Genomic DNA, 26,998 nt, shown 5'->3' on the forward strand with positions numbered 1-26,998 from the left:
TTCCCTAAAGAGACAGCTAAAAAGTATCATTTATACATTTATGAAGTACCAGCAATCAAAATTATGGATTTTCTAAAAGGTTTTTAACTACTTTTATTGAATAGAGAAATCGCTGTCTCAGACTTTTGTGACACTACAGCCAACAATAAATTTCAGCATTTAGACATAGCAGTAATATGGTCACCAGTGTCAATAAAAGTGTGAATTGAAGATGATCCTTGTCTTCCAAGTAATACTTTCTAATCACGCTCCGGAAATATTAACGTGCCCAGTAACCTCAGTAGCTGGAGTGATTTTTTTTTTTTTAATGCCCATGTATGTGGAGCAATGAAGAACAATGCAAGACTCCGAACATAAAGCACTTGCCTTTCTCAGAATCACAAAACTCCAGACTTGGCCTCGTGAACTCTTAGTGGTTAATCCCCAGAGCTGGACATGAGCGGCACAATGATCTGGTACAATGATCCGTTCTAGGAAGCACTAGAGGGCAGTGTCGTATTTAGGCCGAAATGACCTGCGTGTCCTAAAAGGTCTCGAACTGTATAGGTCAAGATCTAGAGATGGATAGGACTTTATGAGGTCACCATGAGTTTTCGGGGATTGTAGAGTGTAATTCTACGCATACGCCTAGAAAAGTAATTTAAAAAAACAGTTGCAAAAGTTGATACTTTAGATGTAGTCAAGTACATTGATGGGTGAGAAGAACCATTATTGAGGTGGACTACACAATGTCTCTATGCTTCCATACCTCTGCCTACTCCTGTATGAATATTATGGAAGAGTTCTACCCTACAATATGGCATTTTATGGGGCAGGATACCATTTTTTTTGATTGAGAAAAAAAACTTTCATATGCAGATTAAACTATGGGCCATTAGACTTCTCTGTGTGCCACATTATGCACAAGTTTTGTGGAGCCTTGATGCCTTCATATAAGATTTATTAAAAAAAACAAAAACTTTTCAATAGGTCAAGAGGGTACAGATTCCAGCTGATGGAGCCTTATAAGACAAGCAATGCTCCCTGGGTAAAAAGTATGCAAATTAGCTCTCCTTCAGAAGAAAGAAAGCGGGCCGTCTAGTACCACCCATTGGAGAAAGTTGTAATGGGTTGTATTACAATGACCAATCACGTCATGGGAAATGTAGCCATTTATGACACTGCATGTGAAATTACTGATGAGGTTTTTACTTAACCAGTGCCACCAGTGGATCCAAAAGCAAGGAGAGCTACAGAAAAAAAAAATCTGCTACTTTTCAGAAAATCTTGGTCCCTGGGCCCTCCACTGTTCCCGATATTGGCTGCGGTGTCAACATCAAGTCGAGAAGTGCAGCAGCCAGTGAGCTCAGCGGCTCTGCCTGTGCAGATGGAACACCCAGTTCTGAGCACACAACTATCAATGTGACATACTGTAAGGAGGACTATGTGGAGCCCATTATACTGTATGGAGGACTATGTGGGGCCCATTGTACTGTAAGGAGGACTATGTGGAGCCCATTATACTGTATGGAGGACTATGTGGGGGTCATTATAATGGATGGAGGACTATGTGGGGGTCATTAATCTGTATGGAGGACTATGTGGAGCCCATTATACTGTATGGAGGACTATGTGGAGCCCATTATTCTGTATAGGTGACTATGTGGGGCCCATTATTCTGTATGGAGGACTATGTGGGGCCCATTATTCTGTATGGAGGACTATGTGGGGCCCATTATTCTGTATGGAGGACTATGTGGGGCCCATTATTCTGTATGGAGGACTATGTGGGGCCCATTATACTGTATGGAGGACTATGTGGGGCCCATTATACTGTATGGAGGACTATGTGGGGCCCATTATTCTGTATGGAGGACTATGTGGGGCCAATTATACTGTATGGAGGACTATGTGGAGTGCATTATACTGTATGGCGGACTATGTGAGGCCCATTATTCTGTATGGAGGACTATGTTGTGGGGCCATTATACTGTATGGAGGACTATGTGGGGCCCATTATACTGTATGGAGGACTATGTGGGGCCCATTATTCTGTATGGAGGACTATGTGGGGCCCATTATTCTGTATGGAGGACTATGTGAGGCCCATTATTCTGTATGGAGGACTATGTGGGGTCCATTATACTGTATGGAGGACTATGTGGGGCCCATTATTCTGTATGGAGGACTGTGTGGGGCCCATTATTCTGTATGGAGGACTATGTGGAGCCCATTATACTGTATGGAGGACTATGTGAGGCCCATTATACTGTATGGAGGACTATGTGAGGCCCATTATTCTGTATGGAGGACTATGTGGGGCCCATTATACTGTATGGAGGACTATGTGGAGCCCATTATACTGTATGGAGGACTATGTGGAGCCCATTATACTGTATGGAGGACTATGTGAGGCCCATTATACTGTATGGAGGACTATGTGGGGCCCATTATACTGTATGGAGGACTATGTGGGGCCCATTATACTGTATGGAGGACTATGTGAGGCCCATTATACTGTATGGAGGACTATGTGAGGCCCATTATTCTGTATGGAGGACTATGTGGAGCCCATTATACTGTATGGAGGACTATGTGAGGCCCATTATACTGTATGGAGGACTATGTGGGGCCCATTATACTGTATGGAGGACTATGTGGGGCCCATTATACTGTATGGAGGACTATGTGGGGCCCATTATACTGTATGGAGGACTATGTGGAGCCCATTATACTGTATGGAGGACTATGTGGAGCCCATTATACTGTATGGAGGACTATGTGAGGCCCATTATACTGTATGGAGGACTATGTGGGGCTCATTATACTGTATGGAGGACTATGTGGGGCCCATTATACTGTATGGAGGACTATGTGAGACCCATTATACTGTATGGAGGATTATGTGATGCCCATAATACTTAAAGGGGCCCACTGAGACTCTTTCACCTGGGGCCCATGAAAACCTGGACCCAGCCCTGTTCCCACCTACTTATTTTCCATCTAGCTTCGCCCTCTCCTAGCTCCTGTCAATTTTTTGAAGAGAGGGATGGAGATGGATGCAAAACTAGTAGATGAATCCTGGTGTCATGCCAAGGGTGCACAGGGAGCCTGCGTTTGGTTTGCACAGTCATTTTGTGCTGACAGGCTCGGATGTGCCTCAATAATTAATTGTAAATGCATTATGATGCAAAATATGTTGAATTAAATTTTTTTTACAGAATTTGAAAGAAAAATAGATGAGTAACATGCAAATGATCATAATTGATGTGTATGGAACAACATACCATTTCCGTGCTACTTGAGCGTGTACCAACGTATACCTGGTTCCTTTAACATACACTTTGTTTTTCCAAAACCACAAACATCGATCTTGGAATTTCATGTGGAAGTGCTTAAGGGGCTGAAAGTTAACACCTTTGTGAGCTGTACAGCCTCACAGTTAGTGCTAAACAAAAGCCTCTTTGTAGGAACCTTTTTGAAATGTTTTCTTAACATGTTCCAAGTAGTTTTAGGCAAGCAACTAAAGTAAGCAAGATGTTACCACGATAAAAACACTTGTGAAAACATTAGAGTGCTCTTACCAGTACCCTTCTCATGGGCTACACTTTCTTTGAAAAAATACATGAAATATTATTACGGCAATTTTTTTTTACTATTTTTTTTTTTTATTATTTTTTTTTATTTTTTTAGAGGACAGATTGGTCAATTTGAATCTGGTCTTAAAGCAAAAAAAAAAAAAAAAAAAAAACATGAAGAAGGGGAAAAGTTCAGTTAATCCCGAGCTAGGTGAAAGCCATCTGTACGCTTACGTTCTTCGTAATTACCACTTCCTCATTCTTTAAAAAAACAAGCCAACACCCACAAAATAAACATTTCCAAAGCGTAGAATTTTACATCAAACAACATAATTTCTTTTGCAGTTAACCCTCTAGTGTTTCCTGGCTGGAGACGGCATAGAGCTCGATACGAAAAGATCAACAAAATATGATAAAAAAAAAAAAGATTGAGAAAAGTTCGTTGGTAACTATTATTATTATTATTATTTATTATTATAGCGCCATTTATTCCATGGCGCTTTACATGTGATAGGGATATACATAACAAAAGCATTTACATAATCTTAACAAAACGAGTCAGCGACTGGTACAGGAGGAGCGAGGACCCTGCCCGCGAGGGCTCACAGTCTACGAGGGAGGGGTGAGGATACAGTAGGTGAGGGTAGAGCTGGTCGTGCAGTGGTGTTTACTGCAGGTTGTAGGCTTGTCGGAAGAGGTGGGTCTTCAGGTTCCTTTTGAAGGTTTCCACGGTCGGCGAGAGTCTGATATGTTGGGGTAGAGAGTTCCAGAGTAGGGGGGAAGCACGGGAGAAATCTTGTATACGAGTGTGGGAGGAGGAGATAAGAGGGGAGTAGAGCAGGAGATCTTGTGAGGATCGGAGGTTGCGTGCAGGTAAGTACCGGGAGACTAGGTCACAGATGTATGGGGGAGACAGGTTGTGGATGGCTTTGTATGCCATGGTTAGAGTTTTGAACTGAATTCTCTGGGCAATAGGGAGCCAGTGAAGGGATTGACAGAGAGGAGAGGCCGGGGAATAGCGGGGGGACAGGTGGATTAGTCGAGCAGCAGAGTTTAGGATAGATTGGAGAGGTGCAAGAGTGTTGGAAGGGATGCCACGGAGCAGGAGGTTGCAGTAGTCGAGGCGGGATATGATGAGGGCATGCACTAGTGTTTTTGCAGAGTCTTTGCTGAGGAATGCACGGATCCGGGAGATGTTTTTGAGTTGGAGTCGGCAGGAGGTGGAAAGGGCTTGAATATGTGGCTTGAAGGAGAGATCAGAGTCCAGGGTTACCCCAAGGCAGCGAGCTTGTGGGACTGGGGAGAGTGAACAGCCATTGACGTTGATGGATAGGTCGGATGGGGGATGTGAATGAGAGGGTGGAAAGATGATGAACTCTGTTTTATCCATGTTGAGTTTTAGAAACCTGTCGGAGAAGAAGGATGAGATGGCGGACAGACATTGTGGGATTCTGGTTAGTAGGGAGGAGATATCGGGTCCAGAGAGGTAGATCTGTGTGTCATCAGCATAGAGGTGATACTGAAAGCCGTGAGACTCTATGAGCTGTCCCAGGCCGAAGGTGTAGATGGAGAAGAGCAGGGGTCCTAGAACTGAACCTTGGGGGACACCGACAGATAGGGGGCGAGATGAGGAGGTGGTGCGTGAGTGGGAGACGCTGAATGTCCTGTCTGTTAAGTATGAGGAGATCCAAGATAGAGCCAAGTCCGTGATGCCAAGAGATGAGAGAATCTGGAGTAAGAGGGAATGGTCCACTGTGTCAAAGGCAGATGACAGGTCCAGAAGGAGGAGGATGGAGTAGTGTCGCTTGGATTTGGCATTTAGTAGGTCGTTGGTGACTTTGGTAAGGGCAGTTTCAGTCGAGTGATGCGGTCGGAAGCCAGATTGTAGACGGTCGAAGAGGGAGCAGGAGGAGAGGTGGGAGGACAGTTCAAGGTGGACATGTTGTTCTAGAAGTTTTGAGGCAAAGGGGAGAAGTGATATGGGGCGGTAGCTGGTCAGAGAGGAAGGGTCAAGGGAGGGCTTTTTGAGGAAGGGTGTGATTGCGGCATGTTTGAAACATGAGGGGAAGACTCCGGTTGTTAGTGATAGATTGAAGAGGTGGGTTAGGGTTGGGATGAAGACTGAGGTGAGGTTAGTGATGAGGTGGGATGGGATTGGGTCAAGTTCGCAGGTGGTGAGGTGTGATTTGGAGAGTAAAGAGGAGACTTGACCTTCTGTAATGGTGGAGAAGTGGGGTTTGGAGGAGGATGGTTGAGTAGATATGAGGAGGGGTTGTGTGGACTTTAGGCCAAAGTTTTGTCTGATGGTGTCAATCTTCTGTTTGAAGAATGAGGCAAAGTCGTCGGCTGAGATGAGAGAAGAGGGAGGAGGTGCTGGGGGACGAAGGAGAGAGTTGAAAGTGTTAAATAGCTGTTTAGGGTTGTGAGATAGGGAGGATATGAGAGATGAGAAGTAGGTTTGTTTTGCTGTAGTGAGTGCGGACTTGAAATTAGTGAGGGATTGCTTGAATGCGATGAAGTGCTCGATGGAGTGAGACCTTTTCCATCTCCGCTCCGCAACCCTGGAGGCCCGGCGCAGTTCTTTGGTAAGTTTAGTGTGCCAGGGTTGCTTGTTGAATGTGCGAGGTGTGGTGTGTGTGAGAGGGGCGATCGAGTCTAGAGCTGCAGCTATTGTGGTGTTATATGAAGCAGCAGCAACGTCTGCATCGTGCAAGGAATTTATGTCTGTGAGAGGAAGGAGGGATTCAGAGAGAGAGTGTAGGTCAAGGTGTTTGAGATTTCTGCGAGGGTGTGTGAGTTTGTGGAGTGGGGATTGTGCACCCGGAGAGGAGAGGGTAGAGAATGTGAGGAGGTTATGGTCAGAGAGAGGGAGTGGTGAGTTAGAGAGGTTAGATAGGGAACAGAGGCGGGTGAAGATGAGGTCCAGTGTGTGGCCGTCTTTGTGGGTGGGTGTGGAAGACCATTGAGTGAGTCCAAAGGAGGAGGTGAGGGATAGGAGCTTAGAGACAGACGAGTGGGGAGTGTCAATGGGGATGTTGAAGTCACCCATTATGATAGTGGGGATGTCAGTGGAAAGGAAGTGAAGCAGCCAGGTAGTGAAATGGTCTAAGAAGGTGGTGGCTTGCCCTGGGGGTCGGTAAACGACGGCCAGTTGGAGGTTGGAGGGGGAATAGATGCGCACACAGTGCACCTCAAAAGAGGGGAGTGTAACGGAGGGTGGCAGTGGGATTTTGGTGAAAGCGCAGAGTTCCGATAGGAGGAAACCTACGCCTCCACCATGTTTGCCATTGGGGCGGGGGGTGTGGGAAAGGTGGAATCCGCCATATGAAAGGGCAGCTGGGGAGGCTGTGTCAGAGGGGGTGAGCCAGGTTTCAGTGATGGCGAGGAAGGAGAGTTTGTTTGTAATGAAAAGATCGTGGATGAAGGAAAGTTTGTTGCAGACAGAGCGAGCGTTCCATAGAGCTCCTGTTAGTATAGCTGAGGAGGTGGGTATTAGTTGGATGGGTATGAGGTTAGAAGGGTTGCGACAGTTTGAGGAAGGTCGTGGATAGGAGGTAGAAGTGACTGTGGGGATATGGTGAGGAGGACCAGGATTTGGAGAGATATCTCCAGCAGTGAGGAGGAGCAGAGAAAGTGTTAGCAGGTGGGAGCAAGAGAGAGCATGAGGTGGCTGTCTGTGTTTGGAGATCCAGGATTGAATGGTGAGGAATAATTTGGAGGAGGAGGTGAGATGAATGGGGAGAATAGAGGGAGAGATGAAGAGTTTCTTACTTGGTGTAGGGATTTGAGGGGTTATTAGAAAGTGGAGGACTATAGAGGAAAAAGTGAGAGCTAACAGAAACATAGTTAAAAGAGACTAAGTGGTCAAAGTGTGGGTTACCTGACTACTGCCTCTGAAATAACTGCCACTTCTCTCCGAAGCCACTTTGCACAAGAAGACGCGTGCACACCCCAGCACGCGTGCACCCCTTACAGAGAGTCTAAATATATAGGCCACATTAAACTATATCAGGTGTAGGGCATTGTGGGAACGGCTTGTGGATAAATTAACAGCTGGTCATTTGAACAGGAGATGGCTGGGTGATCAAAGACAGAGCCAGGACACAAGTCTCTGCAGTTTAACACCTCTAAAAATCAGATAAGGTATATAGTGGGGAAAGAAGAAACATATGTGAATATTGATTGGAGTGGGACAGATGAAGCAGGGGAATTATGCAGAGCATATACCAGAGAGACGGGTCAGCAGAGCATTAGCAGACAGCATACATAGGAGCAGGGGAATTATGCAGAGCATATACCAGAGAGACGGGTCAGCAGAGCATTAGCAGACAGCATACATAGGAGCAGGGGAATTATGCAGAGCATATACCAGAGAGACGGGTCAGCAGAGCATTAGCAGACAGCATACATAGGAGCAGGGGAATTATGCAGAGCATATACCAGAGAGACGGGTCAGCAGAGCATTAGCAGACAGCATACATAGGAGCAGGGGAATTATGCAGAGCATATACCAGAGAGACGGGTCAGCAGAGCATTAGCAGACAGCATACATAGGAGCAGGGGAATTATGCAGAGCATATACCAGAGAGACGGGTCAGCAGAGCATTAGCAGACAGCATACATAGGAGCAGGGGAATTATGCAGAGCATATACCAGAGAGACGGGTCAGCAGAGCATTAGCAGACAGCATACATAGGAGCAGGGGAATTATGCAGAGCATATACCAGAGAGACGGGTCAGCAGAGCATTAGCAGACAGCATACATAGGAGCAGGGGAATTATGCAGAGCATATACCAGAGAGACGGGTCAGCAGAGCATTAGCAGACAGCATACATAGGAGCAGGGGAATTATGCAGAGCATATACCAGAGAGACGGGTCAGCAGAGCATTAGCAGACAGCATACATAGGAGCAGGGGAATTATGCAGAGCATATACCAGAGAGACGGGTCAGCAGAGCATTAGCAGACAGCATACATAGGAGCAGGGGAATTATGCAGAGCATATACTAGTATAATGTAACCCATCTTGGTCCCCTTCCTGCAATAACTACAAACAAACAAGAACAATTAACTACTGACTTTGATCCATATTCTTGTTCACTAGGGGCAGTATTCCAAAAATGTTCAACTTATTTAAAAGGGCTAAAATTTAACAATTGCTCAAAAATGCCTGAATGTTGTCCTCTCTCTCTATGCAAATTTCCTCTTCAGTGATCTCTAGCGTCACCTACTGGAAGGAGCGATCGTAAAAGTCAATATCGACCCTTTAACGAGCCTTGCCACTTGACTTAGGATAAAAGCCAAACCAGAATCTCTATTTGCAGATGCTGTTTTTCGGGCGCGTTACCCCTCCTGGGTGGAAAGCAAAAGATCTGATTTGGCTGTATAACAGGCCTCGGCCTGGGATCTAAGGGGTAATGTCTTTCCTTGTGAAGAGTGACATGCCTGACACACTTGTGTAAGGAGACTTATAGGCCTATCAAGCATGTCACCCTCCACAAGGAGACACTACCCCTTTGTCTACTCTTTAGGTCACTCTTGTCAATACTGTTAAAGTTAAAGAGTGTCTATCAGCACAAAAGGACTGTTTAAACCCAGCACGGGCGCTTGGTGAACCCTTAGTATAGCCGAACAGATCAGTGCACCTTCCCACCTACTTATTTTGCATCTCCGCCCCTCCATCTGCTTTTGGCTCCTGTAATGCCAGAGTGGTGAATGAAAGAAGAGGAGGGCAAGATAGATGCAAAACACGTAGTTGGTTGGAGCACTGAACTGCTTGGTCACTCCAAGAGTGCACCAAGCGCCTGTGCTTGGTTTGTGCTGCCAGACTCCCTTTATACAAGTAGGACACATGAAGTGAAGAAGTAAAATGAAATGAGGGTAAAGGTATAGGAAATATGTGATCTACCCAAGGTATCAAATAAGCAGGGGCAGCTATTTCATTGGTGCAAACTGTGAAGACTCACAAGGGCCCAAGAGGCAAGGGGGTCAACTCCCACCTCCACAGTAGGTGGAACTGTGCATAATTATGAGATTTTGGATGGCAAAGAGCCCATGGATTGTTTTTGCACAGGGGCCTCTTCTATCCCTGTCTGCCACTGCATAAGAGGGTGTAAAGATAGCAGACCAGGTCAGCCAGTAGCTGTAGGTGGTGCAAGGGTGAGGTCCTGATGCACGATGAAGCAAAAAGCTCCTCTAACGCCCAAGATGGGACAAGTTTTTTTTAGACGGTCCATGGAAAGTGGGGGAATCGAAACCTATGAGCTTTATCTTGGGTCACCAATGAAGCAAGAGAAGGTCATGTTCTGTATCAATTTTGAGGGCCAAATATATGTATGGAGACATCCAGGGAAAGAAGGATCAGGCGTGTTGAATTTCAAAGCCTGATGCCCAATTTTATTCTGACATTGAGCCATTCCCCTTTCGCCATTGGAAACCAATGCTTGGCCGAGCTGTGCGTGTAAGTGCTGAGGGGGCTTAGGAGGAGCATTCATCCTATAGCTCATCATCTGGAGATATATTATTCCAATTATTATGACTTTTTAACAAATGCACCCAACACAAAAAAAAACCCACAAAAGAGTCACGGCCAATAAAGTAAATAAAAATAAATGCACTTTATAAATAAGTTTTTGAGTGACGAGCACAGATGTAAACTCAGACTTACTTTAAAAACGATGGGAAATCTTCACAAACAGCTTCACATCCCGGCCACTTGCAGACGCCGTGTCCATATAAGGGGTGATTCTGCATGTAATCCTCATGAGCTGCACTAAAAGAAAAAGAAAGACACATCCAAATCAGTGATGGATAATCAACAAGTTGATTTCAATTCTGAGCAAATAAACAGATACAAATCCCCAGACGGCCGACGAGACCGAGAAGGAACAAAGCCTTTTAAAAATAACTCTTTATGCATATGAAGTGTTGTTCCTAATAACGCCCTGCATGCAAAAACAAGTGGCGACCTGTTGTTCTTTTGTGTATTAGACGCTGCAGGAAAACAACATTTTAAGGCATGAGTAATAGGCCTAAGAATTAACCCTTCAAGACCAGTTTTCTTAGGGTTGGTCTGGTGCCTGAAGACCTTTAGATTTAGCATGTTTATTTGGCTAAAATTATTTACGTAAATTATCTCTCTCATAAGAGTAGTCTTTCTAGCGTCAACTATTGGTAGCTACCTATAGATGCTAAAAAGACACTTCTTCATTCTGGAGTAAAGTTAATTTGCATACATTTTTCCAATGGAGCCTGGGTTCTAAGAGTTAATGTTTCTCCTTGTGGAGCGTGACATGCCGGTCTTGGCATGCCAATGTAAGGAGACTTATTCGCCATGCAATACTCCTCTGGGAAATTAAATATGCAAATTGCCTCTTTAGACTTAGAAGGACTAGAACTCTATAGCGCCACCTGTTGGAAGCAGCAATCCTACAAGTCACCATCAAACCTTTAACGAGCCTTGCAATATAACTTAAGATAAAAGCCAAATCAGAATCGCAACTTGCAGACAGTGTTTCAAGTTATTGCCCCTCATCAGTGCAAAGTATGAGATCTGATTTGACTAGGTGAGAGGCTCTGGACTGAGGTCTAAGGGGTAACGTTTCTCCTTGGGGAGAGATAGTCCGGTCCTGGCATGCCTGACGAGCGGCAATACCCCGAAACACCGTGTCTGCAGATTGAGATTCTGATTTGGCTTTCCCCCCCCCCCCAAGTCATATTGCAAGGCTCGTTAAAGGGTTGATAGTGACTTGTAGGATTGCTGCTTCAAACAGGGGGCGCTATAGAGTTCTAGCCCTCTTCCTCTCTGAAGAGGCAATTTGCATATGCAATGGAGCCTGTAATACTCCCAACACCAACTGAATCTGTGCAAGAAGAGTGGGTGCCTTCAAGAGCTGCTAAAACTATGTATGAAGTGCTCAAAGTACTGCCAAGAAATGGATCATCTCAGGGTGAAAGAGGACCAATGTTTCTAGATCAATGACTATTATAAATATGCCCATAATGCACTTGTTAAAGAGAGGCATCAATTAAAAGTTGTAAAGCATCCTATAATGTCCTAATCTTAAGATTGCTGTAAGTGACTGGATACTACATAACCACATAATGTGCCAACTCTTGGAGAGGTTATGCATATGTCAATACCGTCACAGCAAGGGTTAAAGTGAACTTGTCAGTATAATTTTGAAATGTAAATAACATGTTTGTAAAGATGAAGTAATGCAGATTAAATTGATACCTTTGGTGAAAAAATCCGCTTTGTGGTTCTTCTTTAATCACCATATGAAGTTTTCTGCGAATTAGATTTCGGTGCACAGAGGCCGGACTGTGCACTGGGTCTTCTCCTCCCTGTCTGTGATTCACCAGCCCCTCCGCCTGCCTCCAGTCCTTGAATGACAGGTCACTGCTGAGATTTAAAACAGAGGGGGCAGGTCATTCAAAAATTGGAGGCAAAGGGGGCTGGGAAATCAGACAGTGAGGAGAAGACCCAGTGCACAGTCCAGCCCCTGTGCACTGAAATCTAATTCTCAGAAAACTTCAAATGATGATTAATGAAGAACATCAAAGTGGATTTCTGCACCATGGGTATCAAATTAATCTGCATTACAGCACCATTACAGCCATGTCTTCACTTTAGATTACAAAACTGTGCTGAAACATTCTCTTTAAACCACCATACACCAATGGCCGAACAATGGATCGGCCGACAGCTACTTTACCTGACTCTCCCATAGACAGGAGCACTCATTTTGTTGAGCGCTCTTGTGTATTCTATGAGGGAGCCACTGCCAGACGCCTCTGGTGGCAGCTTAGCTCAGGGAGAACAAAAAGATCAGCAGTCTGAAATCGGACATGTCGGATGCTTAACTCCCCTGACAATCATCTAACAGGGGCCCCCATATACATTAGACTGTTGGCCGAACTCGTGGATATCGTCCGGTTCAGGCTACGTTAGTCTAACGCTCCCCCCATACACAGTAGACTAATTTCGGCTGAACCAGCCAACATCAACAGTTTAATATGTATGGGTGCCCCGGACAGACTTTCTGATGGGACTTTGGATTGCACATCCTTTTGTTCTCTAGAGAGTCTTCCAGCCACTCTCTTATAAAGAACACAGGAATGCTCAGCCAAACTAGCGTTTCGATGCATGGGAGAGACCGCTGAGATAACTACCAGCTGATTCATCTCCCAAACCATCGTTCAGTCAACAACCATCTATGGTGTATGGTGGGGGGCCTAATGTGTATGGAGGGCTTTATTCATTTCCAAAGGATCTAAAGATTACAAGAAGACTTTTCACTGTGATGGAAAGTCTTTTTAAAAAAGTTTTTCACCCACAAGTTAAACATCTAAATCCACAACCAACATGGATGTTCAGTTTGGACAGAAGTATATGATCTTTTTAACACAACGGGGAACATTAAGGAGGAGCCGAACACAACTGAAAGCACTAGTCTGATGAGCCTCTTGTCATGGCAGCAGATTACGAGAGGCAAAGACTTTAAATGGTCAGCAAAAATTAAAAGCCTATAGTCATCTAATCCCACGAAAAAACATTTTTTTTCAGGAAATTTCTAGACTACTGGCAATTTTTTAATGTTCAACCAAACTGTTGGGTATCCGGTTTTGGAATGTCCTCTGCAAAATCTCAAGATAAGATAAAACCATTTTAAAATAAGTGTCATGGGATCAACGAACAATAATGTAGATGATGAGAGTCCTTGTATTTGAAGGAGGGTCTCACGTCTAATCAGAACGACAGAACGTAGGTGCTCTTAGAAGTTCACTAGAGAGCTTACAGCAAGGAGTTAATCCTTCAGAAATCTTCCGATCGATACGTTGTGATTTAGCTGCACTGATCCAAGTCATAGGATGCTTTGATCCCAAACACGTGCTTTTCAGACACACAGAACTGCTCCATCAACTGATGAACCCTATTTAGACGGGAGGGGTGTAATCTCTTTTAGGTGTTGCACAAAGTCATTATTTCTGGAAAGATCTCAGTAACCTCCGACTAAATAAGAATCTTGTATTAAGGCCGTGTACTAATATAGCAGGAGACTTGAAATGCCAGAAGAAAAGAGAGTTTGGAAAAAATGATAAAAGAAAAACACAAATATGATAATCTAATGACGTAGTAATAAGTCCTCTGTGCATTGAATTTCCCTACTGGACCATGCTGGCTTCTATTCTGTGCACCGCCAGACATTGACTAACAAATCTGAGGATAAATCTAACATGTGTCAAATCGTTCAGACGTTCACGGTTCAGGAAACCTCACTACTCCAAACCGGGGTGTTGGTGTGCGTTTAAAGGAAAATCAACACTTCCTTTATTTCTGGATCTAGGAAATGTAAGAGTTCCTTTAACAGTTGGTAAAACTATGACTAACACTTGGAAGTAAATTGGGCTTTCTAAAAAAAAAAAAATTGCAGTTCTGGAGCTCACCTCTTCTTTACAACAAGTCTACTTCTGGCCAATGACCTTTTGTCATAGGAACAATGAGAAAGAGGTTGTACATTATGGCACATAACTTTTTTCTAGATTTCCGTAAGACGTTTTGGTACTTTTGAGGGCAAGAAAAGATTATGTTTTGCTGTCAAACCTACAGAAATCCTAGTGGACCCTCCTAGAAGTCAACGTAGATCAGAGATAGCTTTCCTACCTCTGTTACGATCAGAAGTCATGGCACTAATGTCAACATAGTCGAGGACCATAGGTACAACACAGAAAATGGTGGACATGTTATCTGAACTGGTCTACCTCTCTGCACGGACCACAAGACCTACCTTCTCACCCCGAAACTGAATTACAAAAATCAAATAATTTCTTAGAAAGAGTTGTCCTGATCAATCCTATTAAATCTGTCAGCAGGATTTCACCCACAAAACTACTTATAAGCGCACATACCTCTTTCAAAGACAAGACCAGCAATCCCTTTACATGACCAGTCCGTTCCTCCGTTACTGAGAAATCAACTTTTGAGTTGATATGCAAATTAAGCTGAAGTGCTATTGTAGATCTGACGCCTTGGTCACTCCAGCTCTATTTCCAGACCAGAGGTGCCTCTTCCTGCTCGACTGACAGCCTTTATGCTGTATGACTTCAGGCAAAGGAGACATACACATGCGTGTTCATCTCGCATGAGGGTGCAAGTGTTCTCAATAGAAAGAGGGAAACCAACCAATTCTAGGCAGTGGATCGGGCAGGTTGAAATTCAACAAGCTTAATCCTTCTTGCCATAAGTGGTACATAAGAATACCATCGCTTCTCAGCCTTTTAGCTAAGATCAAGTTTAGTATCGTTTGAAAAGTCAGATTTGGCCTGGGCTATCCTAGTAGATCGATACATCATGCACACTGGGAATGGTGCACTGAGAAGTACGCTGGGTGGCTTATATAATCCCTAGTGGAAATCCTGGCCCTCCAGGATTGAAGCCATGAGGTCGGGTAAGTCTGAGGTGCGAAGTGCCCCAGGAGTTGTGACCCTGGGGTGCCCCAACTTACTGGGCATGGGAAACCCACTTGAATTTTGGCACATTTGTACTACACTTCACCCTTGCATTCTTTTTGAGCACGCAGCCTTTTCCTGGCCTTTTAGCAAAGATGGGGAATTTTTAAATTCCCAGTCGAAGATCTGACTAGTATTATACCTTCACTATTTTTTTTCACTGCTTCATTTGTGTGTCCCCTTTTTCATCTGTATCCCTCACTAGGACTTTTTAGGGTGTGGTTCCCTCCTGATCAGTCTAAGGTAGGGAGGTATGGGGGGAGTGTGAGCATCAGATTTCGCTCCCCAAGACCCCTGGCTCTCCTCTTCCGGAAGGGGAACCGATCATTGATGGCTCCTAGTTTTGCTTGAGTGGGAGCCCAAGTAGATGCTGGAAGCAAGAATGGGTCTCCTTTAGCTTGTGGAGGCTACTATACCTGACCCTTGCTGTGGCCTTCTGGATCGGAGGTATGGGGTGCAGTTATTGGAGTTTTTTTCTCCTGTTGGAGAGCACTATGATTGAAGGCATCCTAGTGCACTTTTTGTGCTACTTTTAGTCACTTTATTAGCATAGTTGAGCGAGCATAGAGCACAGTTCTCTGGATCTTAAAAGAAAAATTAGGATACTCCTACATACATTACATGGTTGTCCAATCCCACTAAAATCAGCAGTTTTGGCCAATATTAGTTAACAGTGTTGTCTCAAAGGCACACCTGTCCGTACGCTCTATTGGTGCTTGTCGAAATCATAGAGGGGGGTTTTGTCTCTTGGGACCCTCCTCTATGAGCCAGAATGTAGAGCCACTCCATACAAGCATCTCGCGTACTTGCGGACTCAGGTCATGCACTTCTTTTGACAGTTTAGCTCTGCTGAAAACAAAAAGTATCAGACATGTTGAAATTCGACAAGTCTAACCTTTCTTTCCCCTGACATCCCATCCGGGGAGAGTCAGAACATACCTAGATGGTCGTCCATTCCCAACTAAGTCAAGTTTGGCCAATATGTGTTATGTATGGACAATTTAAAAGAGTGGTCTCGTAAAAAAAAAAATCCCTGTCCATATGCTTTAATAGTGCAAATGGACATCATAAAGCAGGCAGGACCCTACTCTATGAGCCAAAATGGAGAGCCACTCTACACAAGCATTCATCGTTCTTGGGGACACAAGCCATTCTTGTATCACAAGGACGGCTGAAGATCCAGAAATCGGGACCGCAGTCAATCTGAAGATAGTTCCAGTTGAAAGTAGATATTACCACATTAAGGATAATACTGTCCACCATTGAGCACATATAGGGGTAGAATCTTACAAAAAAAAACAAACACATAAAATTGTGCTAAACTAAAGCGAAGTATAAAGAAGAATCATATAATACAAATAACATTCCCCCACGCGATCAACAACTAATATGCTCCTGTAATGATGGATCACCTTTGAACGCAGTGCATTAATGTAAAAGATTCAAGGTCGTCGCGCTATCGCAGAACACCGGTACACAGATTTTTCTTGGTTTCTTTACACTGGGTAATGATTAACCCTGCCTATAGAAAAACATATAGTAGCTGTTTGTTCCGACATTCTTTATTTTTTTAATTGAGTAAACATAGAGATAAGTCTCTGCCGCAGTGAGTTTCCCCTGAAAGAGATGTCATAGAACAGAATGTCTAAGAACCTGCTGGGTTACTCAACTGTTACCAGGCTTAAAAAAAAAATAAAATAAAAACCCACAAAAGAAAGAACTGAACGTATTTGTCATTTTCCTCCGAGCGCACTGTAATTTAAACATGGGAACTCACATGGAGCAAACTGCTGGATTGTTGGCTACTGAGAGTTAACATCTTTTTCACTACAGTGACCACAGGACCCAGAGGCAACGCTATTTACAGCAGTTCTCCTATGAATGGGACAGATTGCCATATGGATGCAGACACTAAACAAGCTGTACGACTCGTGGCGACAAGAGCCTAGGGGACTGGCCTATATTAACGCCACCTGTGATGTGGAAATTGTGCTCCGTCTCGGAATTACATTTTAAGAACCCATCACAACGTTAGTTTTGAGTAGACACACAAAAGGAAAATTACACTTAGGAGAATTCACGTTCTGGTGAGCACATTAGAAAGAAAAATAGAGAATACTACAAGTAGTAAGAGGAGTCATCGAGGGGTGGAAGTGAGCTCCTAGGATTGGGAAAATGGACAATATGGCTATATAGGCGAATACTATCGAAAAAAACCAAGGTAAAAGAGAATAAAACACTATGCACACCTACAGTGAAAACAAAGAATTGGGCATGTCCAAATTCAACTTGCCCAATACTTGTTTCCCTCTCCTGACTCTCATATAGACATGAGCAAGGGGCTCGGTTGAGCATTCAACAGGAAGAGCGAATAAATCTGATTCAACGGCCGATCTCCCCTGAAAACAAAAGGATCGGCTCCCCAAATCATCTCTCCTCTGTCTGGGAGAATCAAGAGCCCCCATACATATCAGAAGGTCCTGCCAAACTTGGGAGGGTTTAGACAACTTTCATCCAGTGTGGATTAGGGCCTTCAACCTACATGCTTGACCAAGGTAGGAGAAAATAAGTCACTGTGCTCACCTCCAGTAAAAACAAAAGGATTGGGCACGTCCAAATTCAACATGGTCGATTTCCGTTTCCCTCTCCTGACTCCCCTACACACATGAATAAGCAGCTTGGATGAACATTCATTGGGGAAGGAGAATAAAGATGATTCAATGGCCAATCTCCCCAGAAAACAAAGGGATTGGCTGCCAAATCTTCTCTTCCTGATCTGTCAGGGAGAATCTGGAGCCCCCATAAATATAAAATTATTGGCTGGTCCTGCCAAAATGGGCAGGTTTAGACAACTTTCATCCAGTGTGGATGAGGGCCTTAATACAAACTAGATGAATGGCCGATCCCTTCAAAATTTATGGGCTTAGCTTGTTTTAGTCTAATCTATACTCAATGGAAAGAGGGGAATATGACTTTGGTATAGACCTCTGGTGGTGGCTTATCTTCCCTGAGGAAAAGGGTCATTTTGGAGTCCAACTTGTCCAATCAATTTTTCACCCATTTGGAGTCTGTGAAAAGCTTTCCACTTACACGTTTAGCCTAGGTAGAAGAAAATAAGTCACTGTGCTTATCTCCTGTGAAAACAAAGGATTGTTTCCCTCTCCTGACTTATGAGCAAGTGGCTCGGCTAAGAAATCAATCGATCTCACATGAAATCAAAAGTATTGGCTGTCTGAATCTTCGCTCTCCAAACTGTAGTAGGGGGAGAATCAGGAGCTCCCATACATATCAGATGATCGGCTGGTTCTGCCAAAATTGGATTTGGACAACTTTCATCTTATGGCCTTAATCCACACTAGATGATCGACTAATTCCTCCAAAATTGATGCGTTTAGATTAACCCTAAGCGCGAATTTAGACAGCCGTATCAATTAGATCGAAATTGGAACGCAGATCACAGACTGGCCGGCGGTTCTCCCAACCCCAGTGTGAGAGCTTCATATATTTCTATACAGCTGTCATGCTCAGGTCGGGAGAGCCATCGTTCAGTCCGAGCATTGGGTTCAGATCTCCTCCCAGTTTATACGGGCATCTGAATGCGCCCTAAATCTAATCTATACTCAAAGGAAAGAGGGGAAGCCTTTGGCATACCCATTGGTGGTGGCTTATCTCTCTTGAGGACAAAGGATCAGGCAATTTGGAGTCTAACATAGCTAATCCTTTTTTCTCCCAACACTTGGGAGTCTCTGGAAAGCCTAGAAGACCACCAAATTCATTTCATAGTTGGTCATCCCTGCTGAGATGGCTCGGTTTGGGCAACATTCATTATGGTTGTAATGAAATAACCATGGAGTATAAACTGCATTACCAGACACAACCCATGAACAAGAGTGCCATTGCTTCTAGGAAAAAAAAGGAAACCCTTATTAAAATCCTGGACAAATCTTTTACACCATCAAAAAGTGTTACCTACCCAGTGCCACTAAGGGTAGACATTCTCATTACTTTCTAAGATCAATGAACTTTAAGACCAACTTATTACGCCTGTTAGTTTACGGCAGTTGCGGAAAGTACAAAAAGACCCCTCTGTCCCATATAAAGAGACCAGGACTATAAATGATGTGTGATAGTTGGGGGCTCGATCATCGAAATTGTATCATGTCCCAAAAACCTTCACGTTACACCTCCAAATATTAAATAAAAATCACGTCCAGCAAGAATATTCTCTACTCTCTTACATTCCCAAAGCGAATTCCAAGCTTGAGTTTTCCACCTTCTACTTATCTCATCTCATCTCTCTCACTTTCCTTTTAACAAATCATTTAATAAAGTCATTTTTGCCATTTATGTCCTTCTGGATTTTCATCTCGCAAGCCCACGAGTCCTGTCAATAAACATTTTAAAGGGCTTACAGGGAAATGGAATTACCAAGGCAATTATCCCTTTACATTCCTGACAGTAGACGTCGAATATGATCCATATGTTTATGTAAACAGTGCAAGATAAGCAGAGCCTGGATTTTATTGGCATTTTCTATAGGTTCCCCCAAGTGCAAAGGTTATATGGCTTATTTTCAGCTCATAAGGTGTGGCCCCAGTTAATTTGCTCGGCTGTAAAGCAGATGTCACGCCACCCGCTCAATTTTATTAAACACTAAGAACAAACAGTTAACTGGTACCAGATGATCCTTCCCTTCTGGATAATCGATATTGTAAACTATGTCAAGGATGAGAGGGACTGGAGGACTGTATTAGCTTAAGTAGTATGCTTATGGACAATGATGATGAATGCTGGAACAGAGAAGAAGTAAGGTGTGTAATCTTTAAATTCTGTTTACCTAGTGGTGACAGGTAGCTGGTCCGGTGTAATAACGAGTTTACGAGATTCATTACATAAGAACACAATTTTAATGGCCACTATGTAACACCTTTTTTCTCCTCTGGGAGTGCTGTTGGGAAATTAAACACTTACTTTCAAGCTAGCCCAATCTAACACCATTACTGTTTAAGAGGCTCTCATAACACAGACAGTTTTTCTTCAGGCAATGCATATGTTTATTCAAAGGGGTGTATGACTCATTAGGCATAACTTCATGTAATCTACAGGTCTGACTTCTGGTATCACCGCTCATCTCATGGAAGAAGAGGCAGAGGTTTCCTGCACAGTTGGTAGATGGGAGCTAGCATCACTGTGAGGAGCTGGCCACTTACTAAAGACTATGAGACTTTTCCATCATGGAGCACCGGTGCCATCAATATTATTATTGTGTTTTATTAGAGATTTGCTTGCTGTGTTTTATTAATGTTCTGCTTGCTCGTCAGTTTATGTACACTAATTTTACTTGTAAAGTGTCCAGAATTCCAGCAATCTCATTAGTATCTCAGGAGCCTCTAACCACTGTTCAAAAATCGTCTAGGCCCATTGTGTAAGTGTTGAAAAAAAGATCTGGCAGAGTCATCACCACAGGGAGTCTCACCTGCAGACCCAGGTGATGAGGTCGACCTGAGAAAGATACTTCCATTAATGCACAATTATCTTTGGGGGAAAGGTGAGAGCAGTTCTGCATATTCAGGGGGCTGATCCCAGTGAAGGAGAAAGAAGTCACATGTTTAGTGGGGAGTTGAGTGGAAGGACATCGAGGGAATAGGATCGAGACTGAGGATTTAGAAGGTTGGATGGATGAATATGTTACCGTTGTGTGATATGTCGCTTGGATTTAAACTTTCTTAAAGGATTGTTGCTACTGAATACCTGTGTTTCTATAGTTTTACCTGTCGTATGGAGGATTGTGGACTGAGACAATTGTATTTTGGACACTTACCTGGAATTGCTGTATTACCTTGGATGTAAGGAATAAAATATTGTTGCAGCGTTAACCTGCCCAGGTGATTATTAAAAACCCACAAACTCAGATTTTCACAGTCACAACCCTTCTAGGCCAGATTCACGCATACATGTTTTGAGGTCTGATGCAGGTGTCCTAACCTGAACTCAACAGCGTTATATATGCCGATGAGTTTCAGTCAGGAGATCCATGGCTGGTCCATGCATTGCGGTCCGAGAACAGAAATGTGACTCCGATCTTACTCTCAGACTGTCGGATCCCCGATCAATCAGCAAGTGAAATGTACAGCCTAAGGAATAAAATAGCTATCTAGGACTTTGCTAAAGATATTAATAACCTATCCTGAGCATATGATATAAGAATGAAGAGTGTCTTATACCTGGCATCTCCATTGATAAGCTGTTACCATGTCCCTTGGCTATGAAAGTACATGGGATAGGATGGGTCATTAATATTTTAGTACAGGACAATACCTTTAAATTGTTTACTGAGCGGTGACATGTAGCCGGTTTGGTGTAATAATGAGTTTACGAGATTCATTACGTAAGAACACATTTTTAATGGTCACCATGTAACACCTTTTTTCTCCTCTGGGAGTGCTGTTGGCAAATTAAACACTTGCTACCAAATTAGCTCACAGATTCCAGCAGTGAGACACTGCAGGATCAGCTTAGTTTCGAAAAACTCTTCTAACAACAATTTTAGTTTCTCCAAAAACAGGAGGCTAGACAAAAATGCTTGGAAATATAATGTAAATCTGCCCTAAGATGCAACTAAATGCTACAATCACTCACAGCTTATAGTCATTACTTACTATGATAATAGAAAAAAGACAAACTCAAAATATTACTATAACATCTTAGCATTCGATCACCTGGTTCATCGCTCCCCCTACGTAAATTAAAGAGGACTTGTCACTTGCCATAAATATGTTATTTTTTTACTTGGTGTAAATGCCGCTGATCTCCTGAATTCGGTGATGTTTTTCTTTTCTTCCTGCGCTGCTCCGTTGCTGAGCTATGGCTCCTTCCTCCCTGTATCTGAATCTAGTCTTGTTAGCCAAGAGGGTGTGGTCCTCAAGAAGACGCCCACAGAGAAGAGTTGAAGTTCATGCCCACTTGAATAACAAGACTAGAAATACATTCAAAAGGGATTGTGAACCATATCTCAGGAACAGAGAGGCGCAGGAGAAAAAGAAAAACATCGCCAGATTCAGGAGAACAGCGGCATTTACACCAGGTAAAAAAATAATATATATTTATGACAAGTAACAGGTCCATTTAAAGGGACTGCACGATTGCGGCCAGGTATATTTTTTAAAATATACTTTAAAAATCCGGCCAGGGACCATAGCATGAGACGAGATTAGTCGGGTGCAGTCTCAGGCCGGCTCTTCCCAGCACTGCTAGAGTTGATTGACAGGTCTTTCCCTAAGTTTTAGCAGATCTTTAAATTATATTTTCTCTGAAGGCTGGGCGATTCTGAGACAAACATAGCTGGTTGCAATTATGCAGCCTGGCTTGATTCATGCTGGTTCCCTTTAAAAAGTACCATATTTAAAAGCACATTGTAACATCAGGTTCTGTTACAAAATACAGCTTAATACAGTAAATTAGAGAGACGGGTGATCTGCATGGAAATGTGGGTCAACAGATTCATCAAATTCCTGTGTACATATTGTGACAAGTAGAAGACGGGGGATTCTAAACAGATGGCTGGAAAGACCCTTTAACAGTAATTTATAAAGCTACAACTGTGCAATTTTTTTTTTTATTGCATCTTGGGGAAAACTCGGAATGGAAAAACAAGACATACTAATAACATAACCCATAGCACATACTAATATAATAACACATACTGATATAAAAGGCAACATTTATTCAGTGAAATGAATTGGAAACATAAGGAATGACTAATGCCATATGTGTCCCTCCCAAAAAATACTTGAAGAAATAATAATAATGAAAAAAAAAAAAATAACCCACCATTAATATTTATTACTACTGCTTGTGCAGGCATGACCCCAAAGACCTCCCCTACCCAAAAAACATAATATACACCATCAGGGTGGGGGGGGACCAAAAATTGTCCAATGCACTGAATTAACATTGTGCACTCGCTTCAGCAGGAGCATGGGGAACATCAGCATATCACTGTAGACATCATGGGACCAACTAATATCCTGTACCTTGAGGGCAAGAACAAGCCTGGAACACTAGTACACATCCATTGATTTCTAAAAAAAATGTAATTCAATACAATAACTGTCCAGACATCATGTCTTTGTAAAGTCCGAAGTCTTTAGAGAGTGTTATTTCCGTCTACAAAAAAGCTACCACCAAAATGGCAACAGGTCAACAAAAGAGTAGAAAACTACTGTAGGACACTACTATGGAACTCACTAATAACTGGTGTAGACAATAAGGAAGGTGTTACAACATACAATATTGGCCACATCATCCAACCATCATGTGTATGGTGGGGTCCTATCTTTTTCCTTGATGAAAGAATTGAGAGAAAGAAGGGTTGAACATGTTGAATTTCAATGGATTCAATGCTTTAATTTTCATGGGTGTAAAGCTACAACCCTACCTTATACCTATTTTGCCATTGAGAACGCATACATTCTCTCCCGAGTTGAACAAGCATAGTTTGAAGATATTGCTTTTGGTTGAAGGAGAATTCGACCACCAGATTCAAGATTACTACTGTAATACTGCTTTTGGGAGGTTCTTCATGTTCATAAATGTGGCACTACATGTCTTGGAAATTGTCTGTACACAAACATCCTATGGCTCTCTGAACATTCGTGAAGTTGTAATTTGACCTCTAATGTAGATTACAACAATAGTCCATGTGGTGGCTCAACAGTGTAGCTTGCATGTTCTAGGATCTGATGCAAAAGTCATAAATGGGCCCTCCACCCAAAGAACAAAGACCAAAATGCCACCATATCTAATGATGACCTCCCTATAATCACAAAATATGATCATTTGTACCATGAGATAGCATAGTGTACCATGATCAGATGACTACGGTGCATTCATAAGAAGTCATTGCACCATTGTCTAAAGGCCCCCCTACACATTAGCATCGTTCGGCAGACAGCCAGCTCCTCTGAATCCCCCAAAGCAGAGACCTCTTGTGTTCTCTATGAGAAAGCCATGGCTGGATCCAAATTCAACAAGTTAGATTCTTCTCATCCTTGATATCGTCTGGACGGGTGGTGAAAATCAAGAGGAACCCATACAGATTAGACTGTTGACTAGAGATCAACAAATGGATTCTCAGGAACCACATCCAGCGGCTAGGTTAATATTCCATGACCGCTGGAAAGGAGCTTCTCAACTGTGTCCTATCTGCCAGCATCCCCAGCTCCTAGTCCTTTGTGCATCACTCCTCAACAATAACATCACGCTAATCAGAGGAGCCGGTAGGTAGGAGACAGTTCACAAGGCTCCCATCCAGCAGTCATGGAATACTAACTTGTGTCATGCGAATCAACTCTACTCTTGATGATCCCACCAATATGGGTGGGTCTGGACAAGGTTAGTCTAATCGCTGTGGGTGGCCAGCTTTGGAGACTATGGAGCTCACAACCCCTATGGCCCCACCATAAACCATCCCCATTTTACACTAGGTTCTAATGTAAAACAGTGGGAAAAAAATGTTTTGCCTGGAGTCAGAATTGCGCATGAGATCACAGAAAACACCATTTCACATGCATTATCCGAATCTGTAATTCTGGCAATTGTGGAATGTAGAATAGTTTGAGTGGATGTGTGTACTATCAGCACAACAAACATTATTAAATTGCCCAAGAGGGGACGAGAGAGAAAAAAAAATTCAAAGCATGTTAAACACGTTGAGTGCTGCATCTTAATGATGCCAAGTGCTTGTGCGGAGAAGAGGAAGGGATCCTATGAAGGCTTGATTGTGGCGGATGCAGCCACCTCACAAATCACACAGTAACGCTCATCCCTTAACCGCGTTGAATATTGATAAATATCTACTTGCCGTTCAATGGGGTGGGGGTGAGTTCGGTCTCTATTGGAAATCGCTTCCAAACTGTGTATTTCTGTTCCTCCTCCTCTGCACTCAGGGGTTTTACTCTGAGTGATTTAATTATAATTTTCCATGTGTAAGACAAATTAAAGAGAGGAGAAGGAGTGTCATGCCAAATCAGATTATTTATCTCCTTAACTGATTGCTGTGCTACAAACCCTCGAGACGCGGCTAATGTGCTTCTCGATGTAAATGGGAGATTCGCTTTGTATTATTATTTTATATAAGTGGGGAAGGGCCATTGAGAGGCCACCATTTTATCAGCTGGCTCTTCGTGGGTGAAGACGATTCCCAATTAAATTTGGAGAAAGACATTAGTAGCTGCCAGACCCTTAGTCACCTTCATGACTGATCGGAGACAGTAACTACATCTCTTCAAAAGGTTATTTTTCTTTTATGTTCAGGAGCACACTGCTTCTCTGCTTCTCTTGCCAGGGGGCGGTGCGCTTCTGATGATTGTCAGTTTGGACCTGTGGTACTGCTGTATCATTGGTCTGAACGGTGTGCTCTCCCACCCATGCTGCATACAGAGGGAGATATGCCACTGCAGAATCAGAGGAGCGTTGGCACACTGAACCTGGCCAGATCCAGCAATTCAGCAACTTTCAGAGCAGCGCTTACAAGCTTAAAAAGAGCTGGCTCCTTGCCCAAGAAGCTGGCAAAAATGGAGAGGTTAAAAAAATACTGGTCTATTGATGGCTTGCTTTCTCTCTCCAGCTCTAGTGCCATCTTCCATTCTGAGCTTTCTGCACTCGGCGCTCATTAGGACTTATGCGACATCTCAACGTCACTTGAGGCATAGTCAGCACTGGGGGCGAGGAAGAGAAGGATGGAGCTGGAAAATGGAAGAGACGACTGGAGCCAGAAGATGGAAGAGAAGACTGGAGCCGGAAAATGGAAGAGAAGACTGGAGCCAGAAAATGGAAGAGAAGACTGGAGCCAGAAAATGGAAGAGAAGACTGGAGCCAGAAAATGGAAGAGAAGACTGGAGCCAGAAAATGGAAGAGAAGACTGGAGCCGGAAAAATGGAAGAGAAGACTAGAGCCGAAAAAAAGGCAAAGACGGCTAGAGCTGGAAGATGGAAGAGAAGACTGGAAGCGGAAAATGGAAGAGAAGACTGGAGGCGGAAAATGGAAGAGAAGACTGGAGGCGGAAAATGGAAGAGAAGACTGGAGGCGGAAAATGGAAGAGAAGACTGGAGCCGGAAAAATGGAAGAGAAGACTAGAGCCGGAAAAATGGAAGAGAAGACTAGAGCCGGAAAAATGGAAGAGAAGACTAGAGCCGGAAAAATGGAAGAGAAGACTGGAGGCGGAAAGATGGAAGAGAAGACTGGAGGCGGAAAGATGGAAGAGAAGACTGGAGGCGGAAAGATGGAAGAGAAGACTGGAGGCGGAAAATGGAAGAGAAGACTGGAGGCGGAAAATGGAAGAGAAGACTTGAGGCGGAAAATGGAAGAGAAGACTTGAGGCGGAAAATGGAAGAGAAGACTGGAGGCGGAAAATGGAAGAGAAGACTGGAGGCGGAAGATGGAAGAGAAGACTGGAGGCGGAAGATGGAAGAGAAGACTGGAGGCGGAAAATGGAAGAGAAGACTGGAGGCGGAAAATGGAAGAGAAGACTGGAGGCGGAAAATGGAAGAGAAGACTGGAGGCGGAAAATGGAAGAGAAGACTGGAGGCGGAAAATGGAAGAGAAGACTGGAGGCGGAAAATGGAAGAGAAGACTGGAGGCGGAAAATGGAAGAGAAGACTGGAGGCGGAAAATGGAAGAGAAGACTGGAGGCGGAAAATGGAAGAGAAGACTGGAGGCGGAAAATGGAAGAGAAGACTGGAGGCGGAAAATGGAAGAGAAGACTGGAGGCGGAAAATGGAAGAGAAGACTGGAGGCGGAAAATGGAAGAGAAGACTGGAGGCGGAAAATGGAAGAGAAGACTGGAGGCGGAAAATGGAAGAGAAGACTGGAGGCGGAAAATGGAAGAGAAGACTGGAGGCGGAAAATGGAAGAGAAGACTGGAGGCGGA

General features: G+C 43.6%; 1 protein-coding gene across 16 annotated transcripts in view; it reads right to left on the reverse strand.

The window, feature by feature from the left end:
* The window catches only part of FOXP1 (forkhead box P1), an 809,982-nt gene that overhangs the window by 58,389 nt on the left and 724,595 nt on the right, over nt 1-26,998 (reverse strand). For 12 of the 16 annotated variants that reach the window (XM_073644751.1, XM_073644747.1, XM_073644748.1 and 9 more), the window contains 2 exons: nt 11,795-11,962; nt 10,226-10,330 (listed from right to left, as the gene is read on the reverse strand). In XM_073644751.1, coding sequence (XP_073500852.1) covers nt 10,226-10,330; nt 11,795-11,962 — 273 coding nt within the window. The remainder of the gene's footprint in view (nt 1-10,225; nt 10,331-11,794; nt 11,963-26,998) is intronic. The other 4 variants (XM_073644754.1, XM_073644761.1, XM_073644760.1 and 1 more) reach the window with 2 other exon arrangements.

This window comes from Phyllobates terribilis, unplaced genomic scaffold, assembly GCF_046119375.1.
Source record: "Phyllobates terribilis strain yellow unplaced genomic scaffold, ASM4611937v1 Scaffold_8__6_contigs__length_399053987, whole genome shotgun sequence".
Taxonomy (NCBI): domain Eukaryota; kingdom Metazoa; phylum Chordata; class Amphibia; order Anura; family Dendrobatidae; genus Phyllobates; species Phyllobates terribilis.